General features: G+C 49.8%; 1 protein-coding gene across 2 annotated transcripts; it reads right to left on the reverse strand.

Moving 5' to 3' along the window:
* Positions 1-4,699: 4,699 nt before the first annotated feature.
* On the reverse strand, positions 4,700-11,988 carry Trim56 (tripartite motif containing 56). Of its 2 annotated transcripts, XM_029478103.2 has the most exons (4): positions 11,872-11,988; positions 11,642-11,718; positions 10,222-10,352; positions 4,700-10,092 (listed from the first exon to the last, which is right to left on the reverse strand). In XM_029478103.2, exon 4 carries the CDS (start codon positions 10,089-10,091, stop codon positions 7,887-7,889), a length of 2,205 nt encoding a protein of 734 aa, XP_029333963.1. In that variant the 5' UTR covers position 10,092; positions 10,222-10,352; positions 11,642-11,718; positions 11,872-11,988; the 3' UTR covers positions 4,700-7,886. The 2 variants fall into 2 exon arrangements, with proteins under 2 accessions (XP_029333963.1, XP_021019311.1); XM_021163652.3 differs by lacking the exon at positions 11,872-11,988 and having other exon boundaries at positions 11,642-11,777.
* Positions 11,989-22,023: the final 10,035 nt, after the last annotated feature.

Raw genomic sequence — 22,023 nt, forward strand, 5'->3', positions numbered from 1 at the left:
TTACCCACTGAGCCATCTCACCAGCCCAGGGTCTCTCATTTAACTCGAAGCTCGCTGACTCAGCTAGACTAGCTAACCCATGAACTCCAGGGATCTGCCCATGTCTGCCTCTCCAGCACCGGGGATCACAGGCATGCATCAGCGAGCCGGGTGTTCTGTGGAGGCTGGGGATCTGAATTCAGTCCCTTGTGCTTCATTTGGCAAATGCTTTACTCTCTGAGCTGTTTCTGCAGTCCCTGTGAGGTACTTTCAGTCACAGCCACTGTGCTGGCTAGCTTTCCTGTCAACCTGACACAAACTAGAGTCATCCAGGAGAAGGAATGTCAGTGAGGAATTGCCTCCATTAGACTGGCCAGAAGGGAGCCTGTGGGACATTTTCTTGGTTGACAGTTGATGTAGCAGGGCCCAGCCCGTTAAGGGTGATCCTCAGATGGGCCCCAGTTGCGTTGCATAAAAGAACAATCCAGGGGCCTAGAGAGGATGGCTTAGTGGTTAAGAACACTGGCTGCTTTTCCAGGGGAGTTGGTTTCTTTTCTTTTTTTTTTTTTTAGATTTATTTATTTATTATTATATGTAAGTACACTCACTGTAGCTGTCTTCAGACACACCAGAAAAGGGCGTCAGATCTCATTACGGATGGTTGTGAGCCACCATGTGGCTGCTGGGATTTGAACTCTGGACCTTCGGAAGAGCAGTCGGGTGCTCTTACCCACTGAGCCATCTCACCAGCCCCCGAGGAGTTGGTTTCAATTGCTAACGCTCACATGGCAGCTCACAACCATTGGCATCTGACTTCTGGCCTCTGAGCAAGCCAGGGCGGGGCAGCATCCTTCCATGGCCTCTGCATCAGCTCTTGACATCAGGTTCCTGCCTCCGAGTTCCTACAAGCTGAAAGCTAGAATAAACCCTCTTTCCCTGCCATGCTTTGGGTCGCGGTCTTCTCTCTCGCCACCACAGAAGGCAAACAAGGCTAGGTACACAAAAGTAATGGATACAGAAATGGTTCCAGAGAACTTTATTAGAAACAGGAGGTACAATGTATACAACTATAAAAGGCTTCACAGCATAGGCACTTGGTCCCATGACAACTGAGAAGTGGGCGGGGCTGACCCTCAGGATCTCTCCTCAACCCACTCTCTCCTGGTCCCTAAGATACAACTTCCTCTGGAAACACCTTGTGTTGTCTTCCCAAAGTTCCGCCTTCTTCTGGTCTTCTTCCCTGTATATGCCCACCCGGTCACCAAGATACTTCACCCAATACATGAGGAGAGGAATATATGACGTCACTGACGTCACTGACGTCTCTGCTCCACCAATCCCAGGTGGATCCCAAGTTCCTGAAGATCTAGCATCTTCCACTGGGAAGAGAGCTCCCCTACTTCCAACTGCTCTCTCTGGCAGTTTGCCACCAGCTAGGGTAAGGGAGTTTTCTCCCTGAGCTTCTCAGGTCAGCACCTCCTCTCTCCAGTTCCCACTTAGAGGACTGCTTCCACCTTCAACTTCCCTGCCAAACACCTTGGCCTCTGCCACCCGTCAATCAAACTCCATCTAGCTCAGCTCACCAATATTACCCATTTCCTTAAGCACGTTTTAAAAACTAAACTTCTCCTGGCCATCCGTACATTCAGAATTGTGCCCATAGGGATTAAGGAAACGATAGCACTATATAATAGATTTACCAGTGAAAGAGCATACGCTTGCCCCACCTCCCCCAAATCCTATTTTCTCTAAACTATCCAAAGATAAATCTGGCCACACTTGCCATGTTTTTTTTTTAAAAACAACAACAACAACAACAACAACAACAACAAACTTTCCTGAAATGTCAGGGTAATTGGTCCTCGGTTAGAGCAGCTGGTTCCCAGCTGGCTTTGAGAATGTCCCTGGCTCTTAGCCATGGGACCATTGGTTCCCAGTGCTTCTGTGGTCACTTGTATGTTTTGGTGAGTGGCTTGTTTGTGTAACTTCTGGAAAGTAATACAAATATTGAGCATATAAGCTATGAGTTTACCATCTCCCTTCATCTTGCAAGGGTCCCCAAGAAGCGCTTGGCTCTCTGTCTCTTTAGCATTTGGGGGCAGGAGATTCCTCCCTCTTTCTGGTGGCAAAACCTCCACCACTGAGTCATACTCCAGCCCCTCACTGGGGAAATCTAAGCAAGCCCTCTGTGCCCAACCAGCTCAAACCCTCTTTTTATTTTTTTAAAATATGGTCTCGCTAAGTTGTTCAGGGAAGACTTGAATCTGCTATCGTTCTGCCTCAGTCTCCCAACTTTGCTGGGACTGCAGCCTGCACTACCAGGCCTGGCTTCATTTCTCTTCATTTCTCTTCTCTCTCACTGAAGTACCACACACACACACACACACACACCACACCACACATGCACCCCCAATACAGGTTCCCGAAAACCTCTGCATCTTTGCTGCTACACAAAATACAGGCAAGAAGCCCCTACAGTCTTGTCTCTTACTCCTCCTTTCCCAAAAAGAAGGAGGACACCTCAATCATCTCTCTGCTTTTGAAGTCTATCTTGAGAGGCACAACAGTGCCCCCTGCTGGAGACTTCCCACAAGTCAAGATTTCTGCAGTTTGGCTGGCTTAAGGTTGTGGCTTACTAAGTGTCAGAGCGCTGTCTGATCGCCTCTCTACACGTTAAGTCACTTCACAGACGCTTAATGAGCACTTGCCTGTGAAGACAGAGAACGACAACACACACACTGTCTGCCCCTTTATACAACTGCTCTGATCCCACTTGGTTCTTTAGTCCTACGACTTGGTCTGGAGATTCAAGACTTTTGAGAATGCCATCCCATCATCTGTGGAGGCCACCCGGTCTCAAAATAGCAATCCTCCTGCCTCACTCTATGTGCTAGAGTTACCAGTGTGCACTATCACATCTGGCCAACTTTAGTTATTCTTAAATATTATTTATAGAAGTCTTCAAGCATATGATACTAACTGAAATGGAAATGTACAGATGTGAGTACCAGCCTAAAATAACTCAAAAAGATGTAACCTCCGAAACAAATCATTGACTATTTACAGATTGGGAATCCATTGTCTGTCTGGCAACTATTTGGACACAGTCCCACTGGTGGCTCACATTACGCAATCAGAATCTGCCCGGTCAGTCTTTCCCTGTGCGTGCGTGTGTGAGTGCGTGCATGCGCACCTGCACAAGGTCTACAGGACACCAAGGGTTCATGCTGTTACTCTCCTATTACTTGGAGTCAGGGTCTGTCAATGAACCTGTAAGCCTGGCAGTAAACAGATCTCAGACTCTGCCCCCTACCCTTATAGCTCTGGTACACGTGGCCACACCTGGCTTTTTATACGGGTGTTGGGGATTTGAACTCAGGTCCTCAAGACTGGATAGCAAGCATTCTTAGCCACTGAGCTGTCTCCCCAGCCCTGTGCTCTCTCGTATGACTACATCACATACTTTTCTTCCAAATACTTTTCATAGTTGTGATCCACAGAAGTTCACTCTTCTATCAGACCGCAATCTATTCAGCCGCTGCCTCACCACGGAGGGGCTTCCAGTTAATGAAGCAGCTGTAAAGGTCTCTCTGCAAATGGTTTTCTGCTACGCAATTATCTTCCCAGAATGCATTCCCCAAAGGGGGATAACATCCTCCCCCCACCCCCGCCTCTGCCCCCGCCCCAGAGACGGCACAAATATCAAGTAAGCGCTCTACCACTGAGCCACTCACTGGGGAATTCTAGGCAGGCCCTCTAACCCTCAGCTTCAGCCCCTGCTGGATTCTAGGCAGGCTGAGATTAACATAGTTTTACAATCTTTCCAAAAAACAAAAAACCCTCCTGTGGCAAATATTGCCAAATGACTCTCTGGGAGGCATTATTTCATAGTGCCAGGAATCTATATGTTTCTTCAGAACACATCTGTAACTTTTCTCTTTGGCGTATGCCAATGGTTTTATTTGATGAATTCTTTTTCATTTTATAAGTCCTTGCTCATAGATACTTCCCCTGGGTATCTAAACTATTTTCTTCTCTGTCTAGATAGGTGTCTTTTTTTAACTGGTATTTCAGCTTTTCCTAATCAAATCAAAATTCTCTGTTGTTTGTAATCTTACTGGCCCTCATGTCTTCCCTTATGCTTTGCTGTGTATATATTTTTATGTTAGCTTATTTATTTATTTATTTATTTTTGTTGTTGTTCATTTGCTTTTTTTTTTTTTTTTTTTTTTTTTTTTTTTTTTTTGGTTTTTCGAGACAGGGTTTCTCTGTGTAGGCCTGGCTGTCCCGGAATTCACTTTGTAGACCAGGCTGGCCTCAAACTCAGAAATCCGCCTGCCTCTGCCTCCTGAGTGCTGGGATTAAAGGCGTACGCCACCACGCCGGGCTCATTTGCTTTTTTAAGAGCATTTTTTTTGTTTTTGTTTTTTTTTTTTAGCCAAGGTCTCACATAGTCTCGGCTGATTTGGAATTTGCTAGGTAGCCAAGGATAACCATGGACTTCTGAGTCTCCCACCTCCGATTGACTGCCAGGACTGTAGGTATGTGCTATACCTGTTTTTATTCAGTGCTGGGGATCGAACCCAGGGATCGGTTATGCTAGGCAAGCACTCTACCAACTGAGAGCCAGAGCCCCACTTGAAGGGGCTCACTATGGAGCCTAGGCTGGCCTTGAACTCACAATTCTGCTCTCACCCCCTGAGTCCTGGGGATTATACCAGGCTTGCACCTCCATATCTAGCTTTTAAAAATTCATATGTAATCAAATCTGGACATTGGTGATTCCCTACACTGGTTTCTACAAACAGGAAATTCTGTCCAGAAAAAGATGTCCCTCTCTATCCCTAAACTTCCATCTGGACTTTATTCCAAAGGCCCCTGTGTCACACACACACTGTGTCATAATAATCCCTACCTTAAGTGTCTCTTCAGCCTCATTTCTCCATAGCCCCCTGGCTAAACACACCCTCCACAGCCACCCCTACCGTCTTCATCTAAAGATGCTGCCACAGATTAAGAACACTGAGGTGACTGCGACTCACCTCCAACCGTATCTCCAGAGTTTTATGCCTCCTCCTGCCTTAGGTCCCCCATCCATCACTGCTGACTTCCCAGATTCTCCCATGCTGGCCTTTGGGCTTCAGCGCCTCCCCAGACCCCTCCTGTCACAGATGAAATCACATCACTTCATTCACATAAAGGCTAACATTTCTGAAAAGGGAATTTTGCCAAGATAGCTAACAAAAAGCATAAATAAACAAGATTCCAGGAAACAGATAGAAAGCATAAGAAAAGTCTTATAGAGATTTCATAATCTGTTTAAATGCCACATCCTATTTAAAAGTTAAGTCCTATTTAACTTCAAATTGGCTAACTATCTGTTTAGTGGTTTTGTGATTTGCCTCTAAGATTATATATTACAGATATCCATTTTTTGCGTATTAAATCCCACCATTCATCCAAGCATCACTACTGCCTTCCCGTTGGACCCATAATGGCCTTAAAAGATACATGGTGTTTCTCTTATTTTAGAGCTAAGGAAACATGGCTAATCTTTATGGACCTTGAAATCATGGAGACGCTGGACATCCCTAATCTCCGCCCCAGGCCCCGCCCACCTAGGCAGGTACAGAGATGGTGTGAGGGAAGAGCCAGCGGCTCAGGGTGGAGGGATCACGTGTGCCTCTGCTGAGAAGGTGGGGTGAGGAGTGGGGGCAGGTCAGTGGCCAGCTCGTGATCCTCCAGCTTTACCTGAATGAAGTGGTTACGGGCCAGCGGCGTGTTAGGCAAGCTTAATTCCCATATCTTTCTTGGTGTCTGCACCTGTGATCTTGCTGTTGATGGTGGGGAAGAGGCTGGAGTGTGTGACGACCTTGTGATCTTGTCCCTGCCAAGCACCTCCACGCCCTTACCGCAGTCACGCCTAAACAGTGCCATCGAGATCTCCAGCCTTCGCAGCCTGCAAGGATGTCGGGGAGTCCTTCAAACCCACCCTTACCATCAGCCAGGTGATGTCATTGGCCAACACCTCATTCACAATGTCCAGCATCTCAGACTTCAAGGCCTGAGTCTCGCTGATATCCTAGAGACCTAAGAATCCCTGCATTTCCTGCAGACCCAGGAAGTCACCAGGATGTTCCTTTGCCATACGCTGACATACCCTGTTCACCAACACTTCTGACCCTGTCTCCAGCAGACACTGGACATCACCTTTGTGAGGGGACCCCGGCCAGCCCGGCTACTCCTCAGCTCACTGAGCTTCGTGAAGGGGGCATTTCAGGGCAGACTGGTGTCTCTGAAAAGATTCTGCTCCTCTGTCTCCGAGAACTTCTGATCTGACTAGAACCAGTTGATGCAGACTTTGACCACCTTGGGGGGTGTCCGTGGGCTTCACCAACAACCATAAGCACCCCTCCCCCATCAGCTGCTGTGTCTCTGGCTGGCAAGCCTTAATCAGCACCACGTGGATCTTATCATCATGGCTTCTGAGGGCTCCGATGCCTTCTGAAAACTCGAGATGTCTGGTTTGTGGGCACCGAAGGGAGGATGGCGTGTGGTCCATGCTTGGTGAAGCACTCAAGGACGGTCACTGCAGAGGCACCCCTGCCCTCTGGAGAGGACCCACGAGTGTGGATGCTGACACCTCTCAACCACCATCTGGAAGAGTTCGACTCCCTCTTACGTTGGACATCTTTGCTGAACCACTTGAACATGCGGCCAGAGATGGAGTCTCTGTGGGACAGAAGCTGTTGCCTGAGAGTTGGGAAAGAGTCCAGTTTTTTTTTTTTTTTTTTTTTTTTTTTTTTTTTACAGTCTCTACATATAGCCCAGGCTGGGCTCAAACATATAATCCTCCTGCCTCAGCTTCCCAAGTGCTGGGATAACAGGTGTGTGAGTGTGTGTGAGTGTGAGTGTGTGTGTGTGTGAGTGTGTGTGTGATGCTGCATCTGGATTTAATCTCACACCTCCACCTCTGCTTGTGCCTGCACTCTCTGACCCCTGACCTCTGACCCCATACTTCATTGAGGGAAGTTTCTACTCCGATGGATTGGCAATGTTATTGCTGTTCTGAGATCTCTGGCCTCTTCCGACTCCATGTTCCCCTGTGAGAATGGCCAGTCCTCACCTTCTTTCCAGCATGCCTAACATATCTTGACATATACTTGGTCTTCCTTTGCTTGGAGGATGACTTATGTCATCTCCCTTAGGTCTCTCTTTCACTTGCTCCAAGGTTTTGTTTTGTTTTCTTTTGTTTTTTTAGGAAGATATGCCTGGGAATTGACTTCAGGACTTTCAGCAGGCTAGGCAAGTCTTCTAAGACCAAGCCACGCCCCCAGCCCCTCCCTGGGGGATTCTAGGCAGGGGCTCTACCACTGAGCCACGCCCCCAGCCCCTCCCTAGGGGATTCTAGGCAGGGGCTCTACCACTGAGCCACGCCCCCACCCTCATTGGTGCATTCTAGACGAGCCCTCTACAGAGAGCCATGCCCTGACTCCTCACTGGTATAACCTAGGCAGGCACTCTACTACTGCGTCTCTCATTGGTGAGTTCTAGGCACGTGCTTTACAGAGGAGTCCTGACCCCATCCCAGGAATGGTTCTGAAGAATACAAATCAAGAATCAGGCTTCTAAATCTCAAGACACTTAAAACTACAGCAGCAGCCGCTGCTGCAGGAATCGTTCCAAAGCAAGCGGTTTGGTTGACTGCTGGCATCTGCTGTGTGCTCAAGGCTATTGCCAGCCAACACCACTCTTAGTAGCTTCTATCCCTGTACATCACAAAAGAAACAAGCATTTTGCTAGTTGGGAAAATGCCCTTGGCCACCTCATCTTATAGGTGGCTCTGCTTCTATTATGCCCTCCCTCCCTCCCTCCCCACCTGCCCCCAACCCCAGCCAAAAGCCGCTTTAGCTGTCAGGAAACCTGACCCTAAAGACATGGATGGTCCCATTGCTAAGTGACACCACCAAGTACTTGCCGTCTACCATGGTGGTTACCCGGGGCTTTTCCAGGCCATGGTATGCTGTTAGGAAGTCACCAAGAAGTGACCCCTTGGGATCCAGGATCACCACCTTGTTCACCTCTCGAAGGGTCAGAAATATGTAGCCCTTCTTATCCACAGACACAGATCCTGGCTGGCAGCCATGTAACCCGGGGCCTTTGTATTCCCAGAGCACCTGACCTAGCCCATCACAGAAAACCACGCTATTCTGCTGCCAATCTGACCCTACAAAATTGCCCTGGGGGCTGGTGGTTAGGAACACCAGTGCCCGCTGGCCCCGGCTAGCCTTGCCTCCAGGGATAAAGCGGGTAGCCAGGCTGCCGTCTTTCTTGTATACCTCCACATGGCCTGCCACACTGACAGCTACTCGGTCTCCACATGGCATTGCGGCCACGGCGTGGCTGGACTGGGTGAGGCTCAGGGACCTGCGCCATTGAATTTCTCCGTCAGGACTGACAAGATAGAGTTTTGCATTGGCAGAGAAAGCCACTGCATTCTGCAGAGCAGCCACACTGCATGGGGAACAGCCCTCGGGGACCGGCACTGTACCTTTGTAGTCCCCATTGAGGGAGAAGCGTTTCAAGACCCTGTTCTGCTCATCTGCCACCAAGATTTCCTGGGGGCCATAGGGACAGAGTCCAGTGATGCGAGGGGAGCGCTTGTCCCCGGGCATCCTCGTGGGGAAACTCCAGGAAAACACAGGCCGAGGGAGGAGGCCGGAACCTTCTAGGTTTGGTCTCAGGATGGGGCTGGGCTCCCGAGAAACGGACTTGCCTCTGCCTTTGCACTTTTTCTTCTTGTTAGGCCTGTTACCCCTTTCGATGAGGACCCCGTCATCTTCTTGGGGGTTCTGGACTTTGCCTTCTTTGGGAGTCAGGGGCTGGGCTCCACCCTGCTTCCCTATCTTGGTTCTATCTTCCCCTTGGCCTTGAGCTTCATCCCCTCCTTGGGTACCAGCTTCACCCTTCCCGCCGTCCTCCGGGGATTGTTTAGGCTCCTCAAAGATGAGTCGGAGCAGGTGGCAGTTCTTGTCCTCGAGGCCAGGATGGAGCTCCAGCTGGGGCAGCACACAGCGGGTTGGCCCAGACATCCAGGGAGCATCCTGAAGCTGGCGCAGGCGCTGTGTGATTGCTCCCTCTAGCGAAAGGATCTCAGCCTCTAGACCCAAGCTGAGCACTCGACGGGCAAAGGCAGCTGCAGCCTTGGCCACCTGCTCCTGGCGTTCTATCTTGGTCAGCCTCTCCCTGGTAGCCTCCTCAGCAGCCTCCACAAGGGCCCGGAGTTGTCCCAGCACTTCCTGCTTCTGGGCCAGCAGGGACTTGAGGATTCGTTCAACTGCCTCCTCCACCTGAGTCCCCACACTGGCTGCCTGCTCCCGAAGCAAGGCCAGGGCTTCCTTTTCTGCGACCCGAGTGGCCTCTAGCTCCACCAGATTGCCGTCCACACCTGCCAATAACTCCTCAAGGCCTGGCTTCCTGGAACGCACTGCTTCCGCCAGGGGCAAGCAGGGGTGATCAATATGGGGACCCAGGCGGCAATCCTTGCAGAGCAACTGAGAACAAGGTTGACAGAGGAAGCAGAGGGCTTCCCCTGGGTGCTGGGGACACTGGGATGCCTGGCGCTCTCGAGCCTCTTCATCATACCACCCGGCTCTGTAACCCACCAAGTCAACGACACGGTGCTTATGGGTCTGCCGGGAGCAGCGATGCCCATCGGCACAGGCCTGGCATAAGTCATCGGCACAGTCCAGGCATCTGGCTGTGGCGGGTCCCCCAGAGCTCTTGCCTCCCACCAGAGGGCACAGAGCGCAAGTTGGCTTCCCTGAATGGACGTCTCCAGGAGCTCTGGCCTTGACAAGATCCAAGAGCCCATTGACAAAGAAGTTGGTCTTAAAGGCGGCCACCCCTTCGGCAGGTACAGGCACAATCTCCCGACACTCGGGGCAGCGGACCTGGCCACCGATGTCCAGTTGTGCCAGACAGTCCTGGCAATAGGTATGTAGGCATGGCAGAGTCTTGGGTGTGTGTAACTGCTCCAGGCAGATTTTACAGGCTAGGAAATCGCTGCTCAGAGCTTCCAGCAGAGTTGGGGAGGAGACTTTGGAGTTCATGCTATAAGGGAAGGGGCAGAAGTCAGAGGTACCTGGGTCAAGCCCCTAGCTTGGTTCTGTCTTCCCCCCACCCCACAAACACACTTCATCCTAGCCCCTCCCCTACTCTTTCCTGGTTGTCCACACTCACCTGGATGTTTGGTAAGTTCTGGCTTGTGGGAGGCACTGGATACCAGGGGAAGGGCTTTTTTCTTCCACTTTGTTCTCTTTACAGACACTCACCAAACGTAAACATGCGACTGGCTGTAGGAAATGCTGAGCCTGTGGGAAAGATGAGACCAGGTAGCCTCCAGGCCTCAGAGATAGAGTACTCTAATTAGTAACATACCACGTCAAGGGCGAAAGGTAGGTGTAGCCCAAGCCCTTCCAGTCTCATGTAGCCCAGGCTGGCCTCAAACTTGGCCAAGGAGCCCAGGATGACCTTAACCTTCTGTACTTCCTGCCTCCACTGAGCCCTGGGAAGTTTATGTAGCACTGGGGAAGCAACCTAGGGCTTCTTGTGAGCTAGGCAGCCCTCTACTGAGTCAGCCATGCTCCTGGGTCTGGCTCCAAGCTTGTGTTCCTCCTGCCTCAGTCTCCTGGGTGCTCACATCACAGGCAAGCACCACCACGCTCATCTTGCCATGGGTCCTGTTATCAGTGGGTGCTAGGACTCAAGGGGCAGCCAGGAAGGACACACAGGTCAGGGGCATGCGAGCACTCCGCTTTTTCAATGTTGGACAGGGTCCCGCAGTCTTTGTCCATCCGTCTGGGAGGGTGTCCTGGGAGGGTGGAGAGGGCCCTACTTCCTGCCCCATCTAGTTTGAAAGTAACAACAGATCAAGATGAAGGCTCAGGGAGAAAATGTTCATCTCCTTCCTTTTCCTAGACCTCGGGGTCACGTAGATCTGGCCTGACTCCTGGAGTCCTCTAATTTTACCATTCCTACCAAACGCATTCTAGAATCCCCTGGAGGGAAGGTACTGTAAGTCCCCAGCAGTGGCGACTTAATAAAGAAAGCTGGCGGAATCGGAGCCTGAGACAGGAAGCTTGCCACAAATTCGAGGCTAGCCTGGGTTAAAAAGTGAGTTTCAGGACAGCCTGGGGCTACAATAGTGAGTTCTGGCTGAGCTTGCCCTACAGAGAGACCCAGCCTTGAGAGAAAGAGAGAATGAGAGAGATCACTTTTCTTTTCCCTAGTGTTGGGAGAAAAAAACAAAACAAAACAAAACAAAACTCGGAGTGGGGGATGGGGGTGCGGTTGTCTACACTCAGGGAGTGTAGGATTCAGGACACAAGGTGGGAGGTGGGAGGTGGGAGGTGGGAGGTGGGAGGTGGGAGGTGGGAGGTGGGAGGTGGGAGGTGGGAGGTGGGAGGTGGGAGGCTGAGGGACAGGGCTTGGCTCCAAGCTCGTCCTCTCAAGCTTCTCAGGTCCCCTCTGGCCTTTCTCCCCTCCCTTCCTTTCCCTCTCCCGGGCTTTCTCACTTCCCCTTTCCTCGCTCCCCTCCCCCCAGCCTCGTCTTTCTAGGTCCTGGCTCTTACCCCCATCCGCCTTCCCGGGCTCTGCTTACCCAGCCACAGCTGATCCTGGACTCTCCCAGCAGGACCCGGGAGCCCCGAAATCCCGCTACCGCCAGCAGTTAACTACCTGCAAGAGAAACAAAACTGAAAGTAATCATACTGGGGTGGTGCAACTTCCGTCCCCGGCCCGGGACAACTACTCTGGGGCGCAAGCCCCGCCTTCCTCACCACTCCACCCTGGAACCCTCCCTCCCCTCTGGCCGGGGCAGTAAGGACAGACCCGACTCCAGCAGGAAGGTCTGGGGGCTACAGGCCAGGGCGTCTGGTAGCCCCAGGCTCAAGCTGTCAGCTTGAGTGTGTGTTGCAAACAAGACACTGCCCCAGAATCTATTCTCTGAGCATGTTTATCGGGTCAGGATGTTTATGTGTGGCAAGGAATGACAGATGGGCGATTGGGCCAGTGGGCGAGGCTTCTCGTGGGTCCTTTGCTAACCGTTGAAGCTGTGAGCCCCAGATAAGAACATTTCCAGAGCTTAGCGCAGTCTTTCTGGAGGAGGCTCTGTCTAGAGATGTGTTTGAGGAGGTCTCGGAGCATTTTGGGGCTTTCCCGGGGCAAGAGCGTTCTGAGAGCAACAGGTGTGCAGGGACAGAGAAATGACATCCGAAATCCTCAGCCTTCGGTGGTGGGACACAACTGTAATCCCTGCGCCGGAGCTGGAGGCAGAAAGACCAGAGGTTCCATGCTAGCTAGCCTCAGATACTTGGCAAGTTTAAGGCCTGTGAAGCTTGAAAGAATCACAGGGGACCTTGTGAACCGTGGCAGACAACAGACGTTGTAGAGGGAGGAATTGACTAACATTGTTGGATGCCACAAACCAGGTAGTCAATCAAAATGAGGACAGGAAGTCATTGGGGTAGTACCAGACCTAACATGGTTCACCTTGTCGATCTCCCTACCCTTTTATTCTCTCCCCCAAATTTCTGTAAAAGCAACATATTCAGAAAAAAAAAGTACTTTGGGTGTTTTTTTCTTATGTATATATTTAGACAAAGTCTTGCTATTTAGCCCAGGCTAGCTTCAAATTCAAGATCCTTCTGCCCCAGCCTCTTGAGTGTTGGTATTTCAGGTGTGTACCACCACCTCTATCTTTGGAATTTTTTTTTTTTTTTGGCCTAGAAAAAAAAAAGTACAATTCTAAGGGGAAGGCCTGGAAAAACCAGACAGCACAGAAAGACAAGAGAGATAAGGTAAGGTTGCACTGGGGTGGACTCACTCCCATATGGCTCAATGGCTCACTCCGGTAGAAAGCTTGCCTGGTATGCCTGAGGCCCTGGATTCCACTCACAGCACCTAATAAACTAGGCGTAACCCCAGCACTTGGGAGGCAGGGGCTGGAAGATCAGGAGTTTGAGGTCATCTTCAATATATAGCGAGTTCCAGCCAGCCTGAGACATGTGAGACCCTGTCTCAAACAAACAGAAAAGGATGTGGGCTTTGGAACAGGGGACACCAGAGTCCCTCACTCTCCAGCCTGGAGAGCAGAAAAGCAGGAATTCCAGCAGAGTAAATTCCTTTGCTGTGAAGGTTGCTGACTTGAGATGTCCCAAGTAACAGAAATAATAGCTCTGATGGCAAGATGGCTCAGCAAATAACGGTGCCTGCCACCAAACCTGAGCACCAGCGTCAGCTCCCAGAACCCACCTGGCAGGAGGGCTTGACTCCACAAGCTGTTCCCAAACCCCACACCCAGCCCATGGAACTTGTGTGCCCACCCACACACGTTCATAATCAAGTTAAACGTTTAAAACGTGTTAAGATAGCAATGGACCAGGCTTGAGGCTTAAAAAATAAGATCCAGCCGGGCGTGGTGGCACACGTCTTTAATCCCAGCACTCTGGAGGCAGAGGCAGGCGAATTTCTGAGTTCGAGGCCAGCCTGGTCTACAGAGTGAGTTCCAGGACAGCCAGGGCTACACAGAGAAACCCTGTCTCAAAAAAAACCAAAAACCAAAAACCAAAACCAAAAACCAAAAACCAAAAACCAAAAACCAAAAACCAAAAACCAAAAACCAAAAACCAAAAACCAAAAACCAAAAACCAAAAGATCCAGTACAGCCTGCTCTCCCAGCCTGCCTGTGATTTTCAGGGACCATAGTAGACCCTTGTGCTATAAAGTACATTTTAATCCCTTGTGCAAGCCTTGTTTTACCGTGTCAGCTTGACTACCACAGCACTCCCAAACAATCTCATTTACAGATAAAGAAGGGGGTATCCCTAAGAAGCCCCTTGGGTGGGCCTGCCTGGTGCTGCTCAGACAGAGGGGGACTATATCCAGAACAGGAGAACCTCATCAGACTTGCTGTCCCCTGCCCCCTCCGCCACCTCAGTTTTCTTTTTTTCTAAGCAGGGCTTCTCTATGTAGCCCTGGCTGTTCTAGAATTCATTCTGTCAACCAGGCTGGCCTGGAACTCACAGAGATCCACCTGCCTCTGCCTTCCAAGTGCTGGGACTAAAGGTGCTCACTATCACCTGGCTTCTAGCTTTTCCTTTTCTGTTCCTTCTTTATCCCCTTCTCCTTCCCCCCCCCCTTTCCCTCTCCCTCCCCTCCCCCATTCCCACTCACCCTTCTCCTCTCAGCCACCTTACCTTTCTCAGCCCCCTATCCTTTCCTGACAATCCTTACACAGCCCAGGCTAGCATGAAATTCAGGATGTCTCCCAGGCTTGAGCTTGGAAGCCTCCTGCTTCAGCCTCCCAGGGATCTGGCATTACAGTCATGCAACACTATTTAGGCTTAATTTGGGTTTAATTTGTCCTTTTTATTTTCTTGAGTTGAGAGTCCAAGAAACTAAAAAGCTCAAGGTATGGGCTTCAGAGGACAACTTATAGAAATCTCCCATGAATTTCTCTCCTTCCACCACAGGGGTCCCGGGAACTGAACTCAGGTTGTCAGGCTTGGTGGCAAACCCCTTTATCTGCTGAGCCACCTTGCCACTCCCTCTTTGTTCTTTTCTGAAATAAGCTTTTAAAGCTCTACGTTGACCTGGAAGCCTTACTTTTGCTTCCTGCAGTCTGTGCTGGTAAGTGGTCATGCTCTGGCTCTCTAAGGACAGAATAAAAAACAAATCACCATTTAGCGGTTTATTATTTTTGAGACAGGCCCTCCTGGAGCCCAGGCTGACCTCAAATTCACTGTATAGCAGAGGCTGGCCTCAAACTCCCGATCTTCCTGTCTCCAGCCTCTGGAGCGCTGGGGTTACGAGTGTGCCTGACTGACTGCTCTTGGCCTCACTTACACGTTCCTTTTGTAAGCGTTTCTACCTTGGAGAGCTTAAAGGTGTCAGTGTGGAGTTGCAAAACATGAATTTTGGAAGAGACTCACAGAACTTCCCGTGAGCCGATACAAACCCACCCAAGGCCCTGCTTTCGGCCAGCTTTGTAAGCTGTGTTTTTCTTTTTCTTCAAAGAGATTTCTTAGTTACAGTTATTTATTTTGTGTGTGTATGTGACTGTGCCACTGCACATGTGTGGAGCTCGGAGGACAAAATGCACAAGTCGATTCTCTTCTTCCACCATGTTGTGGGGCCCAGGGGCCCAGATGCAGGTCACCAGGCTTAGCAGTGGGCTGAGGTAAGCCTTGGCCCTGGAGTTTTAATTTTCATTAAAATTAAGAATATTTTCTCATTTACTTATCATTTTTTGATCTACGGGTTATTAGAATTATGTTGCTTAGATTTTATAACGTGTATGTGGGGTGTGTGTGTATGTGTCAGAGAGAGGTAGGGAGAGAGAGAGAGAGAGAGAGAGGGAGGGAGAGAGAGAGAGAGAGAGAGAGAGAGAGAGAGAGAGAGAGAGAGAGAGAGAGAGCCTGGGAAGCATCTCTGTGAGTTCGAGGCCAGCCTGGTCTACAGAGCTAGTTTCAGGACAGCTAGGGCTACACAGAGAAACCCTCATATAAGTATATGTGTGTGTGTATATATATATATATATATATATATATATATGTACATATACACATATATATTGTTTGAGCCTATCTCTAATATCTTGTCTCATGGGACAGAGGTCACTGGAATAGTTCAGATTTGTCCATATGTCACAGAGTACTGCTTGTATTTATTTATTTATTTTTAAGACATAGTGTTATAGAGCCAAGACTGGCTCTACTATTTCCATGTAACCGAGGATGGGCTTGAACTCAGCCTCTTCTGCCTCCACTGCCAAGGGCTGGGATTACTGGATGGCATGTGTGTTACCACGTCTGACTTGTCATTTGTTTTCTTAGGCTGTAAAAATGATTTAGTGGAGCCGGGTGTGGTGGCGCGCGCCTTTAATCCCAGCACTCGGGAGGCAGAGGCAGGCAGATTTCTGAGTTCGAGACCAGCCTGGTCTACAAAGTGAGTTCCAGGACAGCCAGGGCTATATAGAGAAACCCTGTCTCGGAAAAAAACAAAACAAAACAAAACAAAAACAAAAACAAAAAAAACCAAACCAAACAAACAAACAAAAAAAACAATGGCTGACCTCTAACAATATTTACAAAAATATAAAATGTAAATAAAAATACAAACAAAATCTCATTTAAAAAAATGATTTAGTGGACGATGAGGACAAACCTATTATAAACATGTTTCTTACTTGGGCATGTTGGCACACAGCTTCAGTCCCAGCACTCAGGCCAATCTCTGTGTTCCAGGAGAGTCAGGGATATGTAGAGAGATCCTATTTCAAAACAAACAAACAAACAAACCAATATGTTCTGGGGGGGCGGGGCTGGAGAGATGGCTCAGCATATAAGGCTGCTCTTCCAGAGGTCCTGAGTTCAATTCCCCACACCACATGGTGGCTCACAACCATCAGTAATGAAATCTGATCCCCTCTTCTGGCATGCAGGTGTACATGCAGATAGAGCACCCATATACATAATAAATACATCTTTTAAAAACATTCTTCAAGGAAAAAGGATGTATTTTCAAAGAAACAGTGGTTTTCTTCATCTCCTGTCTCATCTTGATAGACTGTAGTTAAAAAAGAGATGGGTTTGGGGAGAAACCTCAGTTGGTAAATGCTTGCTGTAGACGGGTGAGTGTGTGTGACTGACATGTGTAACGGCAGTGCTGGGAGGCGGGGCCTGTGGGCCACCGGCCAGCAGAGCCACACTGGTGTATTCCAGTACAGTGAGAGACCTTGTCACACTGTAAGCCAAGGTGGTGGTGGCACATGCCTTTAATCCTGGCACTCCATAGACAGAGGCAAGCCGGTCTACAGAGCGAGCTCCAGGACAGCCAGGGCTATTACACAGAGAAACCCTGTCTTTGAAAATAACAATAAACCTAACCAAAGCTTTGATGGACTGATGGAGTTGAATTTTGACTTCCACATGACTTTCCCCAGCACACACACAAGGTGCATGTGAACCCCCCCCCCATTCAATCAGGAGTGGTGATCCGCACCTATAATTCCAGGTAGAGGCAGGAAGATCTGGAGTTCAAGGTTATCCTTAGCTATGTAGTGGATTTGAGGCTAGCCTGAGCTAAAAGAGAGCAAGGCACTGGGGCTCGCCCATGGGTGTCCTTTCACATAAAATGTACAAAGGAAGAGGGAAGTGAAAGAAAGCAAGACAGTACCTGGACTAGACTGTAACAAACTGCAGACTGTGTAACAAACTGCAGACTGTGTAACAAACTGCAGACTGTGTAACAAACAGATGTTTCCATACTGAGGGGAAATTGTGTTCTTGGCAAGTGGGTGGGGGGTTTTAGACTAAAGGACATGTCTGCTGTTTTGTTTTCTTTTTATACAGGCTCTCACTATGTAGATCAGGCTGGCCTGGAGCTCACAGAGATCGGCCTGCCTCTCTTGGTGGGGCTCTCCTTTCAGTACTTCCTGCTACGGGGAAGGCTAGCTTCGTCTCTACCCTGTGTGCTTGTGTCTACTTCATTGACCAGACGAGTGTCTGTAGGTCAACCCTGGTGGTCCTTTCTCAGGCGCCAACCATCTTGTTTTCTGAGATAGGATCTCAGAGTGGTCACCAAATAGCCCAGGTTGGCCAGCCACAGAGTCTCAGGGACTCGCCTGTCCACTTCCCCAGTCACAAAGGACAAGCCAGCATGTGGCTCCGGAGGATCAAAGTCAGGTCTTAACTTGCAAAGACTGCTGCCCGCATGCTTTTTCTCTTCCTGTGTTTACTTTGCTTGTGACTGGGGTTTCCTCTGCCTCTGTATGACAGGTGTTAGTTATGGAGCTGAGAACTCCTCTAAGGCTGTCTCTCTGCCAGGTGACCGGGTGCAGCCCGAGAGCGCCTGTGGCTCTCATCTACACCTGACTCTCAGCCCTCTTTTATTTCCCTTTTACGTGGCTTACCAGTGTGTGCATCAGCAACCATGATCACAAAGAACTATCGAAGGCCTGAAAGCTGGCACAGAGGGTAAAAGGTCTTGCTGCCAAGAGTTCGAACCTGAGTTCGATCCCCAGGACCCACACGATGGAAGGAGAGAACCAACCCCTGAAAATTGTTCTCTGGCATCCACATGTGTGTGGTGGCACATGTATGCCCCTCTCTCATAAGTAAATAAATATAATAATAAATAAAATAGTAAAACTTCTAAAAAAAATACTTACATTCTTGGGGGTAGTTATAATGGAGTAATGTTCATGTAAGGATTTTAAAACTCCACAGGGGATTGAGCTCAGGTCTCACGCATGGCGGCAGGCACCTCTGCTATTGACCCATGATGCCCATTTGAAAGTGCAGCTAAGACCTGGTGTGATACGGGCCTGTAATCCTGACAGTTGGAAGGTCGATTAATAAAAGGGGTACAAGGCTAGTCTGTGCTAAAAATAAAATCAGGCCCGGGACTAGATGCCCCAACACGAACAAAAACAAAATAAAACAACAAAACAGCACCGTACAACAGCGACCTTGCCCTTCTGCTGGGCAAAGCCCTCTTCCCAGGGCTGCCCTACATAGATCTGGAACCATCTACTCCAAAGCCGTTCTTACTACACTTGCCCACCAGAGGGCGCTAGGCACCTTTCCAAAGCTGACCTTGCCCTCACTAAAGAATGACCGCTTTCCAGTCCCCACTAAAACCACCTCTCTTCCTTTCTGAACCTCAGAGGGTCCTTATTTCTGTGCCTCCCATGGGATCTACAGTATTCCAACTAACAAATCATAATGTTGCCATGGCAACGCTGCCTTCGTTGTGTTTTTCTCCTGGCTTGGGAGAGAACGACTCCCCTGTGAGAGGCTCCTTTGGGGATACTCAGAGTCTCTGAGAAGCTTCCAAGACAATGGGCCTGTGGGGTGTGGCTCAGACCGCCGAGTGCATGCGTGCGTCTAACCACGTACAGAACCCTGGCTTCCCACGCCAGCACCACAGAAACTTGGCCTTGGGTCCACACCTGTAGTTACAGCACTGTTCAGGTAGAGGCAGGAGGATCAGAAGTCCCAGGTTATCCTCAGCTACATATCAAGTTTAAGACCAGCCTCGGCGGCCTGAGGCCCCGTTTAATCTTATAATCCCAGCACTCCGGAGGTTGGGGCAGATCATCATAAATTCAAGGACAACTAGGATTACGTAGTGAGTTCCAGGCTTCCCAAGGCTCAGAGTTAAACTTTGTCTCAAAAACAAAGCAGAACAAAACACACAGTCGTGCATGCACGCGCGTGGGCGTACACACACACACACAGAGCCTTTTCCTGGTGACCTTCCCATGTTTAGCTGATGGAGAGAGGAATGGGCTGTTCATAGCCAAAGAGCAGTGAGTCTGGGGAGGTCTGGTGTGCCCGGATGCCTCTTTTATCAGAAGCCACACTCTCTGACTCATTTGAAGGCATCCTGGGCTGGGGATATGGCTCAGCTGGCAGGGTGCTTACTTAGCATTCACGAAGCCCTGAGTTCTAGTCCACAGACCACCTAACCCAGGGCAGGTGGGTGGACGCAAGCCTGTGATCCCAGCACTCAGGATCCCAACACTTCACACTTAGCGTGAAGACCAAGGCCAGCCTCCACTAGGTAGAGACTTTGAGGCCAAGCAGGGCTACATAAGACTATCTGGAAAAACAGAACTATTTCACTTAACTGTTTTAACCTCTCTGTCTCGGACACCAAGTCTAGCGGCACACCTGTCTCTCTCCGCTATCACAATGACTAAAGTTGACAGGACTTGGAAACACCCAGGAGGCACACCTCCTGACATGCCCGTGAGGGAGTTTCTGCACTGGATTAAATGAGGGGAAGATCCACCCTGAAAATATGGGCAGCGGCATCCCATGGGCTGGGGTCCTGGACTGTAGATGCAATGTGAGCTGCTGCACTGCTCTGTCTGTCCCACCATGTGGGAGCACAATTAACCCTTCCTGCCTCAACTGCTTCTGTCAGGCAGTGAGGGAGGGCCTGGATCCCAACAGAGTGGAAAGAGACTTGTGCATAAATTGAAAAGTGCGCCTTTAAGTTACAGTGTGTGTGTGTGTGTGTGTGTGTGTGTGTGTCTGTGTTGCATACATAGAGGTCAGAGGACAGTTTGCAGAGGTCTCTCCCTCAATGGAACACAGGCTTGGCAGCCAGAGCCTTTATCCACTGGGCCACCTCACTGTCGCAAAGCTTATTCCTTTGTAAGCTTTCTTTAGTAGATGGGGTCTAAGAGGCAGCTCCGTGTGGAAAGCGCTTGCGTGAGGACCACAGTTGGGATTCCCAGCATCCACACAAATACCCAGATGGGCATAGATGACCAGACTATAACTCCAGGGCTCAAGAAAGCAGAGACGGGAGGCCCCCAGAGCAAGCTGGCTGGTATGTTAGCCGAATAAATGAGCTCAGGGTTTGACATGTGAAACAGTGAGCATTGAAGGAGACACACGGCATTAACCTCTTGACTCTCCCCCTCCACAATTATAAAAATAGAAACATTTTTTTTTTTTTTAAGGATAGGATTGGGCCAGTGATATCCTTTGCCTTGGCTCTGGCAGGTCTCTGCTGGGTGTCCCCATCATGCCACTCATTCAGATTCTTCTCTGTATGTCCCTTTCTCTTGCAACACTCCAGTCCCTTTGGCTTATCTTGCTTCTCCTTGACCTCTGTTTCCCCTGTTAGCATCCCCATCTCATGCAGCTGAAAGCAGAGCGTGAGTCTCAGCTTCTGACTCAACCTTCCCAGTGCTGGCATTGCGAGTGTTCTCGGACCACACTTGGCTTAGGCAGCTTTCTGGGGAAAGGAATCTACACTAGGCAAGCATCCTAAACTAAGCCATAGTCCTCAACTTTATCATCCTGACCCCGGAGTTCACAATATTTGTATCTCTGTTCCCTTCATACTTCCTCCCAGAATGAGCTCATCGGCTTTCATAATTCAATTATGTTGTATCCTTTATATAACGGTGACTTAGTCTGCTTTGTGTGACTGTAACTAAATGCACGAGGCGGGGTAACCTTATAAGGGGAAAGGGTGTGTTTTGGCTCATGGTTCTGGAGGTTGAAGGGCTGGGTCTGGTCCTCAGAGGCCAAGAGACAGGGAGCCTGGACACGTACCTTCTGGTCTCTCTTCCCACAGGCCACTGGAATTAACCATGGGGACTGATAACCAATCTAGCCCTCATCATGTCTGAAAGGCTCTGCCCCGAAAGGACATAGTCAGGGTAAGCTTTTGTTACTAACGGTGAAGTCGTTTCACAGATCGGCACACAGGACAGTAACTTCTCACCTAGCGTTTCTAGGTTCCTAATTCCATCAAAGATAAAGATCCCCAAGCTGGGGAGATGGCTCAGTGGGGAAAGGTGTCTTCCATGTGCTCTGACTCAGCCCCTCCCTGAACCCATGTAAAAGCTGGATGCAGGCACCACCGTAATCCCAGTACGCTTGCGTGAAGGAGATGGGGGTGGGGCAGAGCCAGCAGCGGCACCTGGAAGCTTCTGGGCCAGCTAGCCTGCGTACACAACACGGCAGGAAAGATGAGACCCAGCAAGATTCCTAAGGCTGTCCTCTACAGGCCGTGTATACACACACACACACACACACACACACACACACACACACACACACACACACACCTTGGAAGACTACTCCTGGTGGACACCATCATCCATTGTCTCCTGATGCGCTGAAGGCGCCCCCCACTGGCTGGAGCATTTGCTTGCCTTCCTTCCCTGGGGTTCACTGGGATGTACTTCTGGAACCAGTAAGTGTTGGGGTCTTACAAATGTCACATCCGTGTCTGAGGAAAATGTCGGCTCTTTAAGTTGCTGGGGTTTGGCGTCAGAGACAGTTCAACCAGCAAAGCACTTGCCATGCCAGCATGAGAACCTGAGTCCGGGACTCGAGAGCCAGGGGTGAAGTTGGACACGGTGGAGAGCATGCGTCTGTAGTCCACACCTCCTCAGTGAGAAGGGAGGTGGAGATAGGAGAATCCTGGAAGCTCACAGGCCACACGCAGCAG

Source organism: Mus caroli, unplaced genomic scaffold (assembly GCF_978045245.1).
Source record: "Mus caroli unplaced genomic scaffold, Mus_caroli_1 scaffold_4, whole genome shotgun sequence".
Lineage (NCBI taxonomy): Eukaryota > Metazoa > Chordata > Mammalia > Rodentia > Muridae > Mus > Mus caroli.

Excerpts from the sequence above, each read along its gene's own strand:
- Trim56 (XM_029478103.2), bottom strand. The coding sequence starts at position 10,091 with ATGAACTCCAAAGTCTCCTCCCCAACTCTGCTGGAAGCTCTGAGCAGC.